Genomic DNA, 22,530 nt, shown 5'->3' on the forward strand with positions numbered 1-22,530 from the left:
ATTACTGAAGAACGAAATAGACAAGAAGGCAAGACAAACAACGGTGGACAATTTTTTTAAGCCAGGCCCATCCTTACCAGCGAAAAATGATGATGACAGTGATCTGCAGGTTACCATTTCTTCGTCGTCTTCAGATTAAAGCCATTTTTTAAAAAAATTATGTATGTAAACATACACATGTTTTATGTAACATGAAGTTGTTTCATTCTTGTTTATAGATTATTGTTGGTTTTTGGAGTCTGTTATTATTTTATGTACAAATGTATGTACTTCTTATGTATGTATTTTTGATTTAAATGAAATAAAAAGATAAAATGCATTTTGAATGATAAACCATGTTACATATTTAACAAATATGGAACCGATCCCATTGAATTAGTATGAATTTGTATTAGAATAATTGATTCCTTATACGGCTTTTCGCTTTGCGGCCAAATTTTGTGGAACGTATCTAGGCCGTAAAGCGAGGTATGGGTGTATTTATTATATTTGCTTTTTATTTATAGGATATGTTTTCTAGAATCTATAAAAAAAAGTTATGAAACTAACTAAATTTATTTTACAATTTGCAAGTAAGTTTAATCTAGACCATTTACTGTATTTTTTGATTTAGCAATTATAACATTATAAACATATTTTTAAACAGTATTCTTTGTATATCTAAGTGGCTCTATGATGCACTTTAACTTAAATTTTGGATTTAAAGAAAAAACAATTATATTTTAAGTGACATTGCATTAAGAGAATTAACTTAAATTGATAATTTATAAAAACAACCAGTCTTTTAATTGTTTACTCCTTTAAAGCTATTTTTAAATTTACTCAATTTTTTATATGTATTATATAACATGAGCTATACAAAAGTCAATTCTTTTGAATGAATTCAATTAAAATACATTCAATTTCAAAAAGTAGTTTGAAGTAAATGAATATTTTAAAGTTTAGATAAGAAATAAAAAAATTAATTTATAAAGACTAAGATAAATTTAAATGATAAATGATTTATGTGAAAAAAGAATAACTATTATTAAAATCTTTGGATAGTTTTCATATTTAAATTTTTGTTTTATATATAAAACTATGTATTTGTAAGTTTCAAAGAAACAAACACTTTTCTTGAAAATATTTAAATACACTATATTTAAATTAATCAAAAATAACCTATTTGACTCTACATATTTTGTATATAATAAGTTGCTAAAAGATATTAAAAATATTCATGATAAACTGTTCCAAACAATAAATTAAATATAAAATTTGATTGAAGTCACAAGCTGTATGTTGTTATCATCTAATTAAACTTTCATTACCATCAAAATTCTTTGTAACTAATATTTTCAGCTTTTTAAAAAGGCTATCTTCAAGTTTATACATTAATCTATACAAATATATTTAAAAATAGAAAAAGATTATATTAGAATGTTTATATTTTGAATTATTTTTGTACAGATTTGCATTATTAATATTAAACTGGCCAGATATACAGTCAAGCTGCTTAAGAGATCACCCTTGGGATTGCTGCATCATGCTCCCTTATCTGAGGTAACAAGATCACCCAATGGTTTCTTAATAGTATTCATTTCTCTCCATTTTTTCATGTCATATGACTTCAACTGTAACTTAGAACACACTTGCAAACATTAAAATTCATTATTACATAAATTTACTATACAGGTAACCCCTGTATAACACGGGAGTTATGTTCCAAAATATTGCAGTGTTATGCAAATCCATGTTATATGAAACAAAGAACTAGTAAAAAAGGGGGGATTAGGTTCCAAAAATTAAAAAAACATGTTATTATATTTTCATAATTAAGATAAATATCTTTATTTCTTAAATTTTCTTAAGCAATACATATTAATATAAATTAAATAATGTTTTCTTTGTCATCACTAAGCACTATTAATAGAGGGTATTTTCTTTTTGGCAAGGTATCCTTATCCTCTGAGCATTTTTCTGCATTATCTTCAGATCCATGCTCTACCTTTTGCAAAAAATATGTTACTTTAGATTGCTTGCTTTTAGTTAAAAGATCTTTATAAATTTCCTTATGTGGTGCTAAGCACTTATGAAGAATAAAGCAAGTATGGAATAAGGGAAAGACATCTGGCAACACCAAAATCAGAAGCGTCGGGATCTGGCAACATTGAAACAAGTTTCGAGAAGGATTACATTTATCGACAAAAGGCAGTAAAAGAAAACTTACATACTTAAGTACTAACAGTTCTTTTTTTTTTTTTTTTAATTCTTTCCGCCCTGTGGGCACTAAGAGGACCTCTTTTTGCAAGCCCATTATGGGTTCAGCCAAGCCCACAATGGGGCTGCCGGGTGGTGAGGGATGGGGATTACTAATAGTTCATGAAAATAATTTTCGTGAACTATTAGTATTTAAGTATGTGAAAATTTATTACATTTCACTTTGTACGAGAGTTTTATCAAATTCTCAAACCATGTTAGAGTGAATCCATGCTATAAAAGCACAGTGTTATATGGGAGTTACCTGTACTTACATACTGGTTTTCATTCTTATATCATCAATAGCAAATACAGAAGAAACCAAAGAGGGGACTAACTCAAAAATTAATAATTAAATAATTAGTCAGGATCTTTCACTAACATGTGCATGACAATTATATTGCAGATAGTTCATTGACTATATTTGCCACCATATATGTTCTTAAATAGAAACTTTAGACTCTCAATTGTGCAAATATGTTTTTAAAATATAATGTATTTAGCCCAAACAGATAATAAAGTCATCTCTTAACATGTTGATGTCCAACTATGAGTTAACTCATAGGTTACTTACTGCTTCTTTAAAGACCCATACAAGTTAACAAAAACATCATGTACAGTGCTAGTAAGTAGTAAGTATTCCCAATGAAATATTTCACTTGAATTTTTACTTTTAAAATTCAGTAAAAATTTAATAAAAATGAAATAAGAATGAATTTGTATTAGAATAATTGATTCCTTATACGGCTTTTCGCTTTGAGGCCAAATTTCGTGAAACGTATCTAGGCCGTAAAGCGAGGTATGGGTGTATTTATTATATTTGCTTTTTATTTATAGGATATGTTTTCTAGAATCTATAAAAAAAAGTTATGAAACTAACTAAATTTATTTTACAATTTGCAAGTAAGTTTAATCTAGACCATTTACTGTATTTTTTGATTTAGCAATTATAACATTATAAACATATTTTTAAACAGTATTCTTTGTATATCTAAGTGGCTCTATGATGCACTTTAACTTAAATTTTGGATTTAAAGAAAAAACAATTATATTTTAAGTGACATTGCATTAAGAGAATTAACTTAAATTGATAATTTATAAAAACAACCAGTCTTTTAATTGTNGTCCAACTATGAGTTAACTCATAGGTTACTTACTGCTTCTTTAAAGACCCATACAAGTTAACAAAAACATCATGTACAGTGCTAGTAAGTAGTAACTATTCCCAATGAAATATTTCACTTGAATTTTTACTTTTAAAATTCAGTAAAAATTTAATAAAAATGAAATAAGAAAGCTTATATAAGAAGACAGACTTTATAAATATTTAATGTGAGAAATTATAAATTCTTTATTTAAAAAAGTTAATTATAAAATTTGAATACATTAAGAAAATTCCTTTTTCATTAATGTTCCATTCCTTTTATGTAAAATTAATTTTAATTTTACATAAAAATTCATATTCTTATATGAAGATTTATACTTACTATCTGTGAATTGTCATTTGGAACTGATATACCCCAATTACATCTTGACTTCTCTCTAGATATTGATAAATCATTTAGACCTTCCACAATCCATGCTTTACACTTATCAGCAAATATTTTAGGATGAATCACTAGTTAAAACAAATTCAATTAATTGGAATTAATAATTTTATTTAATTTCAAATTAATTTACTACTATATTAAATAATAAAATGAAATATAATAGTTATTTCATAAAAATATCTTTAGATCACCAAAATTTAATAAAAATCATTTTGATAGTGATATATCATAATTAAAATAGCAACTTAGTGGATTTAAAAATACTGTAATAAAAAATTTTGAATATTTTTAAATATTTGAAAAATTTTATATGTAAATATATCTGAATCTATGTATATATAAATACAGTAGAGCGTCGATTTTCCGAAAGTCAATCATCCGAAAGAATTCCAGTCAGCAAATTTAAATTTTCCACAGTGCTGTAGCGCTTCGATCTTTGGCTATGTCTTGGACTACTCAAATATTTTACGTTTTTGATACTAAATTAACATCTGAAGTATAATTTTTTATTATTTTTCAATATATTTATTTTGTTTGTACAAAATAAAAAAATAATTTTTAACGATACAATAGTCTTTCTTAGGCTTAACATCGACGAAAATTCAACGTGAAGCGACACGCAACAGAGAAAAATTTTGACATTGGATACGTTAAACTAATTTCTCGTATGTAATCGGTTATCCGAAATATCAGTTATACGAACAACCCCAGTCCCCAATTGATTTGGAAAATCGACGCTCTACTGTATATTAATTTAACTTCACACACAATGTAACCCCTATTTACAAGAATTCAATACAATGAGCTGTTTTCTTTTATCTCTCCCATGGATTACATGGGAAATTACATGATACAATGAGCACTGACTAATATATATAAGAACAAAATATTCTAATTATGTTTGTTTTCTTAAGCTACAGCAATGCAACACTTGGATGATCTGCCTAGGGAATGCCCTCTGGGAGGTCTTTTTAAGGGTAACTAGCCTCTATTCAGGCATTACAGAAAACCCAGAAAACTCCACGTGGTCAGCCCATCCTGGCGAGGCGTAAACCCACAACCAAACTCCCAGCGTTCAAGGAACGGAACTGCTTGGCCACTGATGTGCCTTCTAATTATGAGCCTAATGAGATTAAAATTTCTGCATGCTTCAATTAGATGGCTCATAGATACCTGTTTTCACATTTTGTTTTTTTTCCATTTATTTTGTGTCTTCATCTTCATTTGCAGAATATTAGATGCCATCAATGATCTCCAATAAATAAATACTTGTATCAGCTAACTCACTTTCTCAAACAATCATCTCATCTTTTATATCAGTGATTATAATTTTATAAATTAAAAAGTATTAATTATTAAAATGAAATTAATTTAAAAAGTAATTTCATTTTACTCTATTTTACTTGTTTTCTGCTTACTTATTGTTTTAATTAACTTTTAATTTATTATTATTAAATGAAAAATGTCTGATTACTTACAATATTTGCTTATCTTATATATCCATCACTTATTTCATATTAGGTCCCTTTATGTTGCTGAATACCTAAATCAACATTTTGGTTTTATCTCATTTGAATCATTAGCTGATACAAAAATATGCTTTATAACACTTTAATGTTATTGGAGACGCTATTACTGAAAAAGCTAAAATAATGATATTAATCAATTGTCTTGGAATGAAGCATTATCAGCTACTGACCAACCTAATGGCACCAGAAGTACCCTCTAGGTCAGTGTTTCAGGTTCATGTGGGCGTTTTTCCATGTTGAGGGGCGATTAGTAACAATTTATAATTTTGGCGGCGATAAACAATTTTCTGGGCGATATAGTAAAACATTGTATTAAGAATAATTAGATATTTTATTCATTATAGCGTACAATAATTAAACAAATAACATTATACTAGTCACTAGTCTATTCAATGCAGTACGAATTTGGCGTTAGCCTTGGCCACCAGCATCAAAATTTTGAAGTGAAGGGGGCGATACTACGTAACGGTTTTATCGAAGGGGCGACGATTCGTTAGAGGTTGACAAACACTGCTCTAAGTAAACCTTTGCTGAATTAATGAAGTTTCTACAAAATCAAACACCAAAATAAAATATCCTAATAGAACAGCATAAATTTTTGTCCAGAGTACAACATAATGGTGAGTCCATTTCAAATTACCTGACTTCGTTAAAACAACTCTTGAAAAGTGCAGATTTCAAGTCTAGTTGTAACAATGCACACTGTATAAAATCCGTCATAGATCTGACATTAAGAGTACAATTCATACATGGTTTACAAGATGCCGATATTCGTGAGGAAATTCTACAACAAACTGACCTAGCCATTGAACAGACTAGAAATTGCATTAACCATAGAAGCTTCCAAAATTGAAAACAAGTATATAAAAGTAATCATCTTGTTCACAAAATTACCAAAAATACTCAAATTAAACTATGCTCACATCCTCAAACACAACCATCAAATTGGAACAGAAGCAGAATAGAAGGTCACAGTGGGAACCCACCTAATCTTAAAGAACTTCATTTAGAAGGACTATGCTTACATTGCAGGAAAAACAACCGTAAATCAGTAAACTGTAGAGTCAAAGACTGGCTGAAATGTGAATGACATCATAAAAAGGCCATATGGGAAAGGTATGTGTATCATCCTTAAGGAAACAAATGTCAACAATTAACAGGAATCATAATGTCCACAATATTAATTAATCGTGAATGACTAATTGACTTTGATATAAACAGCATTATAAATGTATTTGTTAATGTAACAGGAACTGATGAGTGACTCCTCATAGAAATTTATGTTAACAGTACAAAAGTCCATTTTGAATGTGACACTGGCAGTCGCATCACCATCACCAGTATCGACGAATTCAATCGTTTACAACTGAATGCGCCCATAGTAAAAATGGAAGTGACCTTTCGAAGTTATACAGGAGACATTTTCAAACTTCCAGGAGTAGCAAAAGTAAAAACTAAATATGGTGGTTAACTACAGTGTAGAGAACTTGTATGTTGTTCCCTTCCAAAAAAATGCAATAATAGGAAGAGATTGGATTCGAAGTTTAAAGATCGACATCAATGAACTCAGCCATACAATTAAGGTCAACAACATTTAATCAACAGAAGTAGAAACATCCATTTCAAAAATCATAGAGTGATACTCAGATGTATTCACTTCCACAGTTGGCCAAATACTGTTATAACTGTTCATTAAAACTGAGAGATGGTGCCAAACCAATGTTCTTAAAACCATGCCCAGTTCCCTATGCATTGAAGGAAGAAGTGGATAAGGAATTAGATAAATTAGAAAGTGAGGGTATCATCGAAAAAGTGGATTATTCAGAGTGGGAAACATCCATAGTCATTATCCTGAAACCTGATGGGACAGTATGAATTTGTGCCGATTATAAGGTCACAGTCAACAAGCAGTTGCACAATTCACGCACCCAATTCTACGCATCAAAGATATTTTCAATAAATTACAGAATGGATCTTATTTTTGTACATTAGATATCCACAAAGCTTATCTTCATCTATCAGTCGATGATGACGGTGCAAAAATACAATCTTAACACACTGGGGAACCTATCTAGCAAAATGATTAGTTTTTGGAATTAAATCTGTTAAACCAAATTAAAACAAACGAGTTCCATAAGTTTATCGGCCAATTTACCCAAAATCCTGAAGGAATAGTCACTTATTTTGATGACATCATAATTCAAGGAAAAACTTATAAAGAATGCCTGAACCATTTACTGAATGTCTTGGACAGTTGAGAGCTAATGACATACATGTAAACATCAGTAAGTGCAAATTCTTTGAAAGAAAAGTACAATATTCAAGACATATAATTAGTGCAGAAGGTCTCCAAAAGACTCCAGACAAAATAAAAGCCATCCAGTATGCACCATGCCTGAGAAATGTGGAAGAATTATGCCAATTTTTAGGACTTGTTAATTACTATTCCAGTTTCATAAAGAATGCATCAGAAATTTTATATCCATTGAATCAATGCTTAAAGAAAAATGCTTAATTCTGTTCAACTCCAAACTACCAATAACATTAACAACTGATGCCAGCCCATTTGGACTCTCTGGAATATTGTCACACCAGATGCTTAAATGGAACAGAACAGCCTATAACATTTGCCTCCAGATCCCTCACATTTGCCAAACAAAACTATAGCCAGCTGGATAAAGAGGCTACTGCTGTGTACTGGGTATGTAAGAAATTTTTTGATTATATCTATAGAAGAAATTACTCTTATAGTCAACAATAAACCCACAATGACAATATTACATCCTAACAAGAAGCTACCTGTTTTGACAACTACAAGAATGCTAAGATACATGCACTTCCTTTCCAACTTCAATTATACCATCAAACATAGGAAGTCAATTGAACATACAAATGCCAATTACCTGTCATGGAATATACCATTAACAAGGAAAAAAGCCCTGACAGAAGACAATGATGATAAATATCATGACACTGTTGTTAAACATATCTCAACTGGAACTATCACTGCCAAGGACATTCGAAGAGAATCATCAATTGATAAGGAACTATCATAGATCAAAAACAACATTGTCAATGGCCATATGTATGACCCAGAAATATCCACACACAACGGCATACTCTTTAGAGGACACCAAGCAATCATCACAAGGAGTTTACAGCTAGCAGTCCTGCAAGAACTATACTCTACCCATATAGGAATCATTCAAATGAAGGTCCAAGCCCAAAATTACTGTTACTGGCATATTATTGACTCTGATATCGAGAATATGGCTAAAAATTGAAGAGAGTGCTGTGACATTAAGTAAAACCCAACAAAAAACTGGCAACATATACACATCAATTATGCAGGACCATTCATGAATCATTATTTCTTTATTGTTGTTGATGTCAAATCAAAGTGGCCAGAAATATTGTATACAAAGAAAGCATCAGACACATCCATCACGATTCATTTCCTACATGAAGTCTGGTCAATTTGGTCTACCTGAGATTTTAGTAAGTGATAATGCAAGTATTTTTTAAGTACAAGAATTTCAAGAGTTTTGTTCAAGAAATGGAATCCATCAAAGCTTAATAGCACCAGGACACCCAGCCACAAATGGCCAGGCTGAAAGATACTGTCACACCTTAATTAAAAACATGCTCAAATGTATGAAGTATGAAAGTGGTACTCTATATCAGAAGCTCCATGAACTACTATTCCGATATTGAGCGACCCCCTTATCTAATGGGAAAAGTCCAGCAGAAAGCTTATTAGGGCATACAATAAGAATAAAATTAGATCTGCTCAAACCTCAGGCACAAGCTTCCCAAAGATACATAAAATTTGTAGAATTTCGGTTGTTCAGTTGTCGTGTGTGAGATCATGTACAATCCCAAAATTACACAATGTCCAGTCCTTGGAAATATGGTATCATAGCTGAACAGCTAGGTCATGTACATTACTTAATTGAACTCGACAATGGATACTTAATAAAAAAGCATTATGATCAACTACACCTGTGTGAAATTAACAAACACAAATCCTATTCAGATAGGATTCAACTTCAACAAAAAGAAAATTGAACCATAGTAAACAATAGAGAATCATCCCCAGCTAGTGCTAGTACACACCCAAGCACAATTAGCTATTTGTGAATGGTTGTCTCTTTAATCCGACAAATTCTTTCGGTAGACTATCTTACAGCATCATACTAAGTACCAATTATGTTTCACACACAGTAACATTTACAACATTTAGTGTTATGCTTCACAAAAATTATTATTGGTTTATTGTCACGCCCTCTATGATGTCGTACCATTGTTGTTCTATTTGCATGCCATTAGAAATATTTACTAAATTATTGTTTTTATGTTTTACTATTTCAATATGTTCTTTAAATTTTCTCTTATATATATTTTTTTCTGTGTATAAGATTTTAATATTATTTCTATCGATTTTACATTTACTATTTTTAATATGGTTATACCAGGGAGAGTTGTTATATTTCAATCTAATGGCTGCTTCGTGTTTTTTAATTCGTGTTTCTAATGTACGTCCTGTTTCACCTATATAGTTTTTCGGGTTTTGGCAATTACAATTAATCTTATAGACTACCCCTATTTTTTCAATATATTATTATNTTTGTTTCTTATTCCGTATTTTTTGAAACAATTTCACTAAGTACCAATTATGTATTGTAAAAAATTCACAAATGTTAATTTACACAAGGTAATTCACACACAGTAACATTTACAATATTTAGTGTTATGCTTCACAAAAATTATTATTGGTTTATTGTCACGCCCTCTATGATGTCGTACCATTGTTGTTCTATTTGCATGTCATTAGAAATATTTACTAAATTATTGTTTTTATGTTTTACTATTTCAATATGTTCTTTAAATTTTCTCTTATATATATTTTTTTCTGTGTGTAAGATTTTAATATTATTTCTATCAATTGTACATTTACTATTTTTAATATGGTTGTACCAGGGAGAGTTGTTATATTTCAATCTAATGGCTGCTTCGTGTTCTTTAATTCGTGTTTCTAATGTACGTCCCGTTTCACCTATATAGTTTTTCGGGTTTTGGCAATTACAATTAATCTTATAGACCACCCCTGTTTTTTTTCAATATATTATTATTAGACTTGTTTGTTTTTGATCTATTAATGTGAACACCCTGTGAAATTTTATTGGTCAAAGCTGTAAGATAGTCTACCGAAAGAATTTGTCGAATTAAAGAGACAACCATTCACAAACGAATATACAGCTTTAACCAGTAAATTCAACAATTAGCTATGACGAAAGAATTGTAATGACTTTACTCAACAAAAAGGAGACAATGACGAAAACAGCTTCTGAACAGCCCCCAGAGAATGAGGAGGGCGAATCTAGCTGAACGATGACAAACTCAAATGAATCAGAGCCTTGACAATAAATGTGAATATGAAGATCAGTACAATGCCTAAATCTTTAAACAAACAAATTTTAAACAACATTTTATTAAGCATGGGAGAATTGTTATTTATGTAAACCTCCAGGGGATAACACACACTAAATTGCCCCTTGACTTAGTTAGGCAACCCTGCACCCCTGACCTTTGTCATGTTCCTTTGTGTTCGGTCAGTTGTGTGTTAGCTGTGGTGACACTTAGACCTGGAGGCACAAAGTTACGTTTGTATTATAATAAAGTTAATTATATACATTAATAAGAGTCATTTATTTTATGGACATAACAGAAACATGAATAGGTGACTGGATAATGGCCAGTTTCCCTAAAATCTAAATAGGAACAACACTTTCTTGTATTATATTGTGTCCCCACAAGACAAGTTAAAAAAAAATACCACCAAGCACCAGATGGACATTAATACATGTATTGAGTGTACATAGTTGGCAAGATATGTTAGATAATAACTTTATACCATACTGGATGATGTAAAATTGCTTAAGAGTGTACGTGGGGAGTTCGATATTAAAGGTACAGGCCAAAATTACACTAACATTTATAAAGAAACTATTTAATATATTCCACAAAAACTGCATACTTTTGTTTATTTCTCGACATAATCGCCTTAAACGTTGAGGCATTTATTCCAGCATGACACTAGTTTGAACATCCCTTCACAGTACTGTTGCTTGTCAAGTTGCTTGAAGTAGTCCAGAACAGTGTCTTTCAATTCCTCCTGATCTGCAAAGCATTTCCCTGCCAAAAATTTCTTTAAAGGTCCAAATAAATGAAAATCTGACAGAGAGCTAAATTTGGACTATACGGAGGATATTGCAAGACCTCCCAATTCCACTGTGCCAACCACAGTTTGGTTTGATTTGCCGTGTGGAGTATAGTCCAGATTTAGCTCCCTTGGATTATTCATATCTTTACAGAAACTTTTGGCAGGGAAACTCTTTGCAGATCAGGAGGAATTGCAAGACACTGTTCTGGACTACTTCAAGCAACTTGACAAGCAACAATACTGTGAAGGGATGTTCAAACTAGTGTCATACTGGAATAAATGCCTCATCATTTAAGGTGATTATGTCGAGAAATAAACAAAAGTATGCAGTTTTTGTGAAATATATTAAATATTTTCTTTATTTATAAATGTTAGTATAATTTTACCATGTACCTTTAATATCAGACTCACCTTGTAATTGAACCCAAATAGCTTTTTGTGTGGGAAACATTGTTTATTAGGAAGTTATACCCCATTACTAACTTTGCTGTATATTCTCCAGAATTTTGGTTATATTTGCATAATTTAATACATTAAACTTAGTTATAAAAGAAAGCCCCCATTCCCACCCAATTCATTCTCTCTATTTCATGTAATTTCATATATTTAAATATTTTAAAATTATGATGTTTGACTTCCAAACAAACATACGTTTAAATTAAGAATCATTCTATGGCTTTTTCCTGATGAAGGCCTTTCAAACAGACGAAAATGTTTGATAATTTGAATCAAAGGCTGCATTATAAAGGTTTTTTATGTGTTGATTAAGTGCAGTTAAAGAAGAAGGTAGATATGATGTTTGATGCATTAAAATAATATTTAAATATATGATGTTTAATACAGCAAACAATTATATTTCAAATTACATTCTGTTCTTTTAGTATTCAGCTCCTGAAAACAACATTATACAATGTTGCAAACATTTAAGCTTAAAGAAAAATAATTTTGTGAACTATTTTATGTTATTGTTTAATTTTTAACACCATATACTGGGTTATCTACATATTATATCTTATAATTAAAAAATCTTTAAATTTTATTATATGAATTTGAAAAATCTTTATACAAATATGTTGTAATAAAAAAGTATTTTAAGATTGATTAATGTAGTTTAAATATGATGAATTTTGCTTGAATGAAATCTAATTAATAGCATTGCCAAATAAAAGGACTTGAAACTTGTCTGTAATCAAGTGAATTATTCTTAATGATTATATCCATTCAACGAGAAAAGAAAATGTCAAATTTTATTTTTCAAATCATAAATGAATGTTTCACATTTTAAGAAATAACAAAGTGATCTAATGAGCTATTTTCTTTCAGAATTATTTGGTATTGGTGACAATTTGGTATTTTACAGATACAGAATTATGTTATTTCAATAAATATTTGCTATATAATCATCTTACCATCTCCTTTCAACCAATACAAAAGTTCATCCGTAAATTTAGACAGAGTAAACATATAATTTCTCTCTTTCATCCATTCTACTGGTTGACGAGTTTCTGATGAAACCTTAAAATTAACAGAAATAATAGTAATTAATTTAATGTATTAGAAGTTTTTCTACACATTCACATTTACATTTAATTCATTATCAAAATTTTATCATTAAAATTATATTAGTGTTTTGATCAGATTTCGACTGTATTAATATTCACTTTTAGCATTCAGAATTAGATAAAGAAAACAAACAAACTCATTGGTTAGAGATTTGTTTACAACCAAGTTGCTATTTACATAAATTTTAATTTTTTTATAAATTTTTCTAAATTTGATTATAGTAAATTATTGTAAACTGTTCTAAATTGCCTAATCATTACAGTTATCAATAATTAGCAAAACACTTGTGGTACCAATTTATTTTAATAACCAAATAATGTAATAGCCAATTAATAGATACATATGTGTGTATTTATTTATGTATAATTTTATAATTAGATTACACTAATTTTTACATCTAAATCTAAGCCTGAATACCATAGATTTCTTATTAAATGTGTAGAATAGTTAAGAAAATAAGTAAAATAATTCCATTACTTTTTATTAACCTTTTTAATCACACCTGTTTCATTTATTTCAATAACTTGTGATGATGGTAGAAATGCTTCTTCAGCCGTGCAATACCATCCTTCATAACAGCCCTCATAAATATGGTCTCTCTTAGCTAATTCATTCTGTTAATAATGGAAAATATATTAATGCAAATATGTCTTCATTTCTTCATTTAATGCATACATTAACATACCCAGAAATGAATTACTGTTTCCTTATGCCTATTTTCTGTAGTTCGAATAAAATGGGTGTTTGATAGAGAGAGGTTTTTACAGACGTCCTAAATATAAATTTTTCAATTATTATAATTAAATTTCATATTTTTGAATTAATATATATTATCAATTAAATTAAGATGAATCCTTAATTACTCTGTATTTTTCAGAAATTTTGTCACAGTAATGATGTACATCTTGCTTATGTAGCATTGCACTTTGTTCAACCTGAGGAAGTCTACTTTTATTTAAAATATAAGAGCATTAAAAAAAAAAAAAAAACATTCTTACTTTAAGACCATGTTCATCAGTACCAGTAGAAAATATAGTATTTTGAATTCCCAGTAATCTATGAATAGAATGAAGAGCATCAGCAAGAACCAGGGAATGCAAATGTCCAAGATGAGGAGCTTTCAAAAAGATAATAAACTAAGAATAACAAAGAAATATAATTTTCTTTTATTTTAATTCACATTCTAGCATATAAATAAACAGCAGATTATACTATGCACTATTTTCTTACAGCTAAACTATATGCTAGCTTGACAAATATCATTAATTCTTACTACTATATTAAATATTATAGTTTAAACAAGCTGTTTTGTTCATAATAGTTAATCAATACAATCTATTGCATCAGATCATGTTACTTAATGATAATGAATAATACTACTTGAAAATGAAATATTGAATTTTATTATTATACTAGTTTAATAATACTAATGACACATTTAAATACTATTTTATATTTGATCAATAAAAATTAAAATGTAATTGAAAAAGATTTAATATATGGATGGTTCAAAAAGTAAGTTTATTTAAAGTATAAAATTTCATACCTGCATTAACGTAAAATATTGGAGTAGTAATAAAATATTTTGAGTTTAGCTGACAAGTTGAATATGAAAAACATTTTGTAAATTGAAGATAACTTGTGAAATAAAACTTGAAATGTTTTGAAATTGACATTTTAAATATTGAAGATCTTGGACTAGAGAGAAAAATTAAAAAAATAAATGTAAATGTATGTAATATCAATTAATCTATGAAACTATGTTACAATATATAAAATATAGAAAAGCTATGGAAGGAAAAAAAGTAGTTACTGTATGTAACAACTGACACTCCAAGCCATAGGATATATAATAATGTAAAGAAACTTAATTTTTAATTAAACAATTTGTCACTAAAGCAAACCACTCTTAATATAATAGTGGATTCTAATTATATTATATTTTTGGGCTGCAATTTGAAAAAACTGTAGACCTATAAATTCCCACTGTTGTCCATCTGTCTTTCCTTAATCTCAAAAATGAAGTTAGATTGACAAAAAACAAGACCAGATGTGGGAACCTAAGGGGCAGGAAGCCCCAATTAACTATATACAAACTTCTGATGCAAACCAAAAATCACATTATTTCAATTCAAAATTTTTCCTTGAAAGGTGTTAGATGGCACAACTTTATTGTTAAAGGATAAGTATGATGTACGGGGGCAAGTCACTACTAATTTGAGATGGAGAACATATATTTTAAATTAAATAAATTAAAAATATAATTAAAAATTGCAGCCCAGCATCGTGACAATGTCACATTAAATAATTGCTCATCAATTTTACATTTATATACTATAGTTACTAATGGGAGGAAAAATGATGAATGTGATTGCAATATCAATAATATTGTGTCAATAGCCAATCCTATTTTTAACTTTCCACTAAATATATCTGTATATTTGTTTAGCTACACTGCTTAAATTTACTTTTGCAAATGATCACTTAGTATTCCTGCATCAAAGTGTCAGCTGCAAATGCATTAAGTTTGATAGTTCAAAACACCATAATTTATAATTTCTGTTAATTTATGTGCAATCTACTATTCACATTACAGAGTTAAGTACAAAAACTTTGTGAATGGTGTTTTGAGTAAATTTATTATGTACTATATTTATGTGTAATGTCATTTGTTTCATGTTTTTGATTAATTCAGATGTATATTATTATATGAACTATTTATCATAAGTCATGAAATACTAAAGCAGATTATAGAAGAATACTATATAAAAATCCTTCTGGAATTATCTGATAAAAAAACATAATATATTGTCATTAATGTAATACTGACACAGAAGTGATAAACAATGATAACTGGACATATACAATGGGAATAGGAGTCAGATGATGATGAGAATCTTCATCAACATCTGAATATTATATATTTAGCAGAGGAGGAGAAATCAATTAAAAGAAAACAAGTAATATTATTTCCAACAAAACAAAAGGCAAAAATGTAGTGGTAATTTTGCCTGGACCAAAACATTGAATCAAGTTTCTGCTTTACCTATGAAATAATTGATGATAGAAAAATAAACGAAAAACTTGTACAGTACATACCAAGTAAAAGCGAACAATTTCTTTATCTCAGAAATAAATAATACACATTTTCGCTAAGTATGACGTCGAAAGTGAGAGTAATTAAAACATCATATTCGAAAGTAAAATGAAAACAAATGATAATTGCTACGAATTTAAGTTCATCTAACATTAATTTGTGCTGTAATTATATTCATTGATATTTGTATTGGCAAATAGTAATAGATACTTACAAAAAAGAGTAACACCGTACTAAAATAATCTTTAATTAATCTTATATTTTTTTATATTAAGTATGTACAGTACACAAAATAGCATATGCACATGGTCTTGTTATAAAACTACGCATAGTGGAGTGTACCAAATATCATGTAACGTAACCATTTATTTAACAGTAAATCGATTACTCAAGTTATAAAGAATATTCTCAATACGAAACCTAAATTAATGCCTTACTGAAACTTTTAACATCGATTCAGCAATTCCATAACACAAGTTATTTATTCCTCGGGGGAAAAAATACACGTGTAAGATTCTTTTAACATAAAGGCGTCCATGTTGTAGGAACGGACATTTAATTCAAAAAACAAAACAAATTATTTACGAAAATTTTTAGAGTTTTTAGTACTAATAAAATATTTTAAAAATTTTAAATTTAGTTATTAAATAAAGAACGAAAATATATTTTATTTTATTTTCAATTATCACAATTCGCAAACAATTGCTAAAAACACGAGGATATCAATTATCACATTGCATAGACTCTCTCCAGACAGAAGTTTTCTGATTATTTGTAGATAACGACACGTTTGTTAAATTTTTCAAAAACTGGTAAAATATTTTATATTATATTTCAATTAAAACTTAATATATTTTGTGTAACTGTAAATATTTTCATCAGATTTCTTTTAGATGTGTGTAGTTAATTAACGATTTGATTTTAATCTGACAGAATTGAAATTATGGGAAAGATCTTTAAGAAAATTTCCATATTCATTTATATATTGGCAAATACTTTGAAATAATTTTTAACTAAATTTTAAAAGTTTACCATAGAGGTAGTAAAGAGCAAAGTGAATAATGTATACCTAAATTTTGAGAGATAGTTACAACAAAGGTCACATTTTCTAATAAAGCAGCTTTAATACAGCTGGATGAGCAAGCCAATGACATTGTTTCAACTTGAACAAGCTACATCATTGGTTGCATTCATCAGACTCAACAGTTCCAGAGCTTTTGAGTACTTTTCTGCAGAATGCCCTTTACAGTAGTTCTGTTTTGGAACTTGTTTGGTATTTTTTATGTCATGTTTAATAGTGTCCTTCATTTATTCTACCTATCACTACCTGAAACTGACCAATGATCACTGCTTTTTGTTCCAACGCATACATTACCATACTCATCATTTGTCAGCAGGGCCGGATTAACCCACTTTCGGGCCCTAGACATTTTTTTCTTACCGGGCCCCTTCCTTCTCACACAAGAAATAGAGCACACAAAAAATATAAAACAATAAATAAAACAAAACTAAATAATGTGAAAAATTAAAACAAGTCTTAAATTTCTGTTAATAAAAAATATTTAATATACTTTTTCTAGAAAAGTTTGAACAGTTTATAACTTTTAAAACATTGAAATTTATTTTATTAAATGTTTAACAGAAGTTGTTATACAATAACAATATTACTTTAAAATATCAATTGTTTAATTTAATCTTTTTTTATTATTAATATTTAAATAATATAATATTTTACCCGTGAAAGATAAATTAAATAATGAAAAAGATAATTTAAATAAAAGCCAAGATAGTTTTTAAAAAGTAAGTATATAAATATGAATAAACTTTATTTAAAAATTCTGTTTTCTAGTCTTTAATTCAGCAAAATTATCAATTATTTCATCATAATTAATATTATCCAAAACATTTTGTTCGATGTATAAAAAGCTAAAGAATTTAATTTTGATTCACTCAGTGAGTTTCGTAAATAATTTTTTACACGTTTTAATACTGAGAATGAATGACCTTTCACCAGATGCATTTGATATAGGCAGAGTTAAATATATTCGCAATATTATTTCTATATTTGAAAATGTTGATACTAGTTTTGTGCTCTATAAATTGCAGCATATCAGATGGCAACGTTAATTTTTGGCTTTTGTAAATTAATTTAAATTGCAACAATTCCTCGTCCAATTCGTCTGTATCAATATCGCCACTGTACCACTTTTTTAGCAATGCAGTGTTAATTGATATGTCCTCGTCGTTGCCGTCCGTTATGTTTGTATGAAGAATTTTAAAAATTTCATCAATATCTTTCAAAATAAACAATTTAACCGGGTCTTTCTAAAAACCGGGCCCTAGACATTTGTCTCATTTGTCTATGCAATGATCCGGCCCTGTTTGTCAGATGTAACTATGTAACAGCTACTGATTGAAACACCTTTGTCCAGTTACAACTGTTGGCTCTGCTGAATGCAGCCATTGGTATACTCATCCAGTTGTATTAAAGTTGCCTTAATAGATAATGTGCCCAGTTTTCCAAAGGATTTTGATAAAAACTTTGGTGTTTATAAACACCCTGCATATGTTAGTTATCTGTATGTTCTTCTCCATTTTTCAAACAAATTAAATTTTTTCCTTCGTGATAAAAAAATCTTTATTAAATTTCTTTCTGTAACCTGATGAAGGCTTGTCAGTCAGGCTGAAAAAGTTTGTTTTGATTACACACTTTTTCAGCAATCAAATTTAAAGTGTTTTTAGTGTCTTCATATATTTGCAGATCTTGTGCCATCTGCACAAGGCTATAGGATAAAAATGTCTTGAGCTATGGACTGCAAAACATTGGATATTGCTGCACAGTAATGCTCAGTACATCGGTCTGACCTTGTCTAGCAGGAGCTAGCCAAACATTGCACAGATATATTTTATCCTGCAATATTTTACTTATCTCAAAGGGGTGCTTCATGATAAGTGATTTAGCAGTTTATTGAATAGGTTTACTGTTGAATAACATATCAAAAGCTTTGAATGACTCAGTTGAAGTTATTGTAACCAAATTTTTAAAATATATCTCACATTATTTATTCAATAATATCCAATTATTTTTTATGTATAATTTAAATAATCTTGCTTAAAAATTAGGTAAAAAGAGATAAGTAAATTAAATAACAAATACTCTGTTTTGCAATAAAATCCCATTCTTAAGTTTACTTTGAAATACATTAATACCTCGACTTATACTATCCCGACTTATGCGAACTCAGAGTTACGCGATTTTCAAATCTCGTCAATTTGTCTTTTGTTTGAGTGCCATGCTACTCTTGATTACTCACTCCCACCACACTATTGTTCAGCTTACATGTCACATGGAATCGACATATAGCTACAATTTATTCTGTGTTTGTTATATCTATGGAGACTTGAGAGACTCTACTATGTCATCCAAATGAAGTAGAACTGATTCTTCTGTATCAAACAAGAAAAGAAAAACTTTATCTTTGAAATGTAAAGTTAACATTATTAAAGACTTCGATACAAAAATGAAAATTTGTGAATTGTCAAAGAAGTTTGATCTACCGGAATCGACGGTCAGAACAATTATAAAAGGTAAAGAAAAAATTCTCAAAGCTGCGAAAAATGCTCAGTCTTTAAATTCAAGCATCATCGTAAATGTCATGGTATTATTGCTGAGATGGAAACAATGTTAAAATTATGGTGTGATAATCAAGTAAATGTGAAAAATTGTATAATAATATAATTTGTTATACACATGTATTATCTAAGATTTTATTAAACATTTTTTTCTAAATTACTGTTTTCTTTAGTCTCTGGCTCCAATTAAAAATTATATGTATATATTTATTTGCGAAATTATATCCCAACTTACGTGAATTTGACTTACATGGTTATTGTTCGGTCCTACCTATCGCGTAAATTCGGGGTATTACTGTATGTACTATATAACATAACAATTAAATGCTTTGAAATTTGTATTTAATACATTTTTGTGGGAAATAGGTTTTCATGTGTTTAAAACTATCTTAAAACAGTATTAATGATATGAAAATATTTACAGATTAGAAGAAACAAATGTCTTTATATCTTGTCCTTCTTCAACATCTAAGGAACACAATAGTCTTTACAGACAGTCAACTTTTTATTTGAGGCTACTTGTCTGCCTCAATATACAAAAACCATTAAAAAAATTTCTAAGTTGTGGCACAATCACAATAAAAATATATTAATTAACTAGCAGACCCCACCACGCGTTGTTGTGGCTCAAAATGTATCTATTATATATATACAAAATGTATAACACTTCCCCCGTGGGGGGAAATTTTTCGAAAAATTTCTTCTTAATGTACTTTCTCTTGACGTACCTTATTAAAACGCAAAAACCCGCATCTAAAATAATATAATAGAAGCCAAGTTCTTCATGGTAAGCCTTAATTCTGTCCCTCTCCCCCGCAGGAGAATATCAAAAAAAATCCCTTCTTAGTGTACATTCTGTTGACGTACCCTATTAAAAAGCAATCAAAAATGCAATAAACCGCATCTAAAATAGTATAAATAGAAGCAGAGTTCTTTATGGTAAGCCTTAATCCTAACCATCTCCCTTTAGTGGGGGGAATTTCGACACGTATATTATATAAAAACACGTGCGTATTCGAATGCAGCGTTGTGTCAAAATTTTAAAGGAATCGGTAGTAACAAACAAACATTACATTTTTATTTATATAGATAGATAGAAGATGATCTGCTTTAGTTCATTTTCACATAAAAACGATGCCTCACAGAAAACCAAACTTAGGACGTCGCACTCATAGCGCCATTTGTTGGACATAAAAGTCTTAACCTAGATTATATATTTTAATTTATATGAATGTTTAACAGAATAATATACAGCCTATATCCACCCTGAGGTGCCATTCTAAATATTGGTGAAAGAATTTTTGAAATCAGATGAGTAGTTTCAGAGATTACCTGCTGCAAACAAACTTACATACATACAAACATTACCTCTTTATAATATTAGTATAGATAAACAAAATGACCAGGACAATAATAATTATTAAAATATTCACTAATTATTTTTTTAGAACATTTTTGCATATCAAGGCAGATGAATAGCCTCAAATAAAAAGTAAACTTGTGTTCCTGAGGTGTTGAAAGATAAGATGTAAAGATATTTGTTTCTTCTAATTTGTGAATATTTTTATATTTATCATTGACCTGACCATTTTGTTTATTAAGTATTAATGACGATACAAAACAGATATATTTCCTGAATAAGAAAATATAAATTCAAGTAAATTGCAAACAATAATAAAACTGAATAATCATTGAACATTAAACTTAATAATGATAATGTGGTATTTGTAAATATTATTGATATGCATATTTGTGTGTATGATCTGTATACAGTCAAATTTGATTAATTTGAATTACTGGATAAATATTTGTTATAATATATTTAATATAGTCACTTCATGATAAATTGTCATCACAGAATGTACATGATATTATCATTGTCAGTTACTATAATTGATATTATTTTTTGAGAATATTTAATAGATTTAAATGTTTTCAAAATATGTATATTTAAAATAATAAAAGTTTAAAATTGGCATCAGCTCTCACTAAGGAATCTTATTGAAACAATTTTCATTCTTTACAATTGATTTATAAGAAATTATTTGGATTTGGTTGTTTAAAAATATTATTCTGTGTACTGTTGTAAATTAAATAATTTACATCCAATAATAATGAAAAAGTATTTAAAAAAAGTTATATTTTTCTTTTTGTGTAATTGGAAAAATTTAATTAATATGTTTATCATTTATAAAAAAATTTGTAAACTTATTTTAAAAAATAGTTATTTATATTCTAAATTATATTTTATACTTTTAATCTTAACAGGAAAATGTTGCCAGAAATAAGTAGAATATCAAGTTTTCGGTGTTTTGGAGGTTATCAAAGAATTTACTCTCATTTTAGTGAAATATTAAAATGTAAAATGAATTTTTCTATATATATTCCTCCACAAGCAGAAGATAACAAGGTTCCTGTCTTATATTGGTTATCAGGTTAGAAAAGGTTTTGTTTGAGATTGTTTTATGGATAAAATATATAACTTGTATATAATAGAGATGATAGAAATTACATTTATGTGAAAGGTCTAATAAGAATATATTTTTTTTTATGAATTTTTAAATATACAGTTGTCCCTCGATAATCCAACAGGTATGGGACCAAAGGTGTGTCAGATTACCAAAAGTGTCCGGATTACCGAAAATAATTACATATTTCACATTGTTTTTCTAGCAGTAACTTACAATGTTCTCTACT

The 22,530-nt window shown here is 28.7% G+C and overlaps 2 protein-coding genes across 6 annotated transcripts in view; one reads left to right on the forward strand and one right to left on the reverse strand.

Moving 5' to 3' along the window:
- Positions 1–16,756, reverse strand: part of LOC111631692 (methionine--tRNA ligase, mitochondrial-like) — a 22,279-nt gene extending 5,523 nt beyond the window's left edge. The window contains exons 1-8 of one of the 5 annotated variants that reach the window (XM_023375994.1): positions 16,638–16,756; positions 14,650–14,801; positions 14,102–14,220; positions 13,967–14,038; positions 13,789–13,875; positions 13,592–13,717; positions 12,950–13,055; positions 3,726–3,856 (exon numbers count right to left, since the gene is read on the reverse strand). In XM_023375994.1, coding sequence (XP_023231762.1) covers positions 3,726–3,856; positions 12,950–13,055; positions 13,592–13,717; positions 13,789–13,875; positions 13,967–14,038; positions 14,102–14,220; positions 14,650–14,779 — 771 coding nt within the window. In that variant the 5' untranslated portion in view covers positions 14,780–14,801; positions 16,638–16,756. Of the gene's footprint in view, positions 1–3,725; positions 3,857–12,949; positions 13,056–13,591; positions 13,718–13,788; positions 13,876–13,966; positions 14,049–14,101; positions 14,221–14,649; positions 14,802–16,414 lie in introns of those variants that run through there. The other 4 variants (XM_023375995.1, XM_023375993.1, XM_023375996.1 and 1 more) reach the window with 4 other exon arrangements.
- Positions 16,757–16,899: 143 nt separating this feature from the next.
- Positions 16,900–22,530, forward strand: part of LOC111631699 (S-formylglutathione hydrolase-like) — a 39,074-nt gene continuing 33,443 nt past the window's right edge. The window contains exons 1-2 of the mRNA XM_023376005.1: positions 16,900–17,012; positions 22,102–22,268. Coding sequence (XP_023231773.1) covers positions 22,106–22,268 — 163 coding nt within the window. The 5' untranslated portion in view covers positions 16,900–17,012; positions 22,102–22,105. The remainder of the gene's footprint in view (positions 17,013–22,101; positions 22,269–22,530) is intronic.

Source organism: Centruroides sculpturatus, unplaced genomic scaffold (assembly GCF_000671375.1).
Source record: "Centruroides sculpturatus isolate CEXI.00-Female unplaced genomic scaffold, Cexi_2.0 scaffold515, whole genome shotgun sequence".
NCBI classification, from domain to species: Eukaryota; Metazoa; Arthropoda; class Arachnida; order Scorpiones; family Buthidae; genus Centruroides; species Centruroides sculpturatus.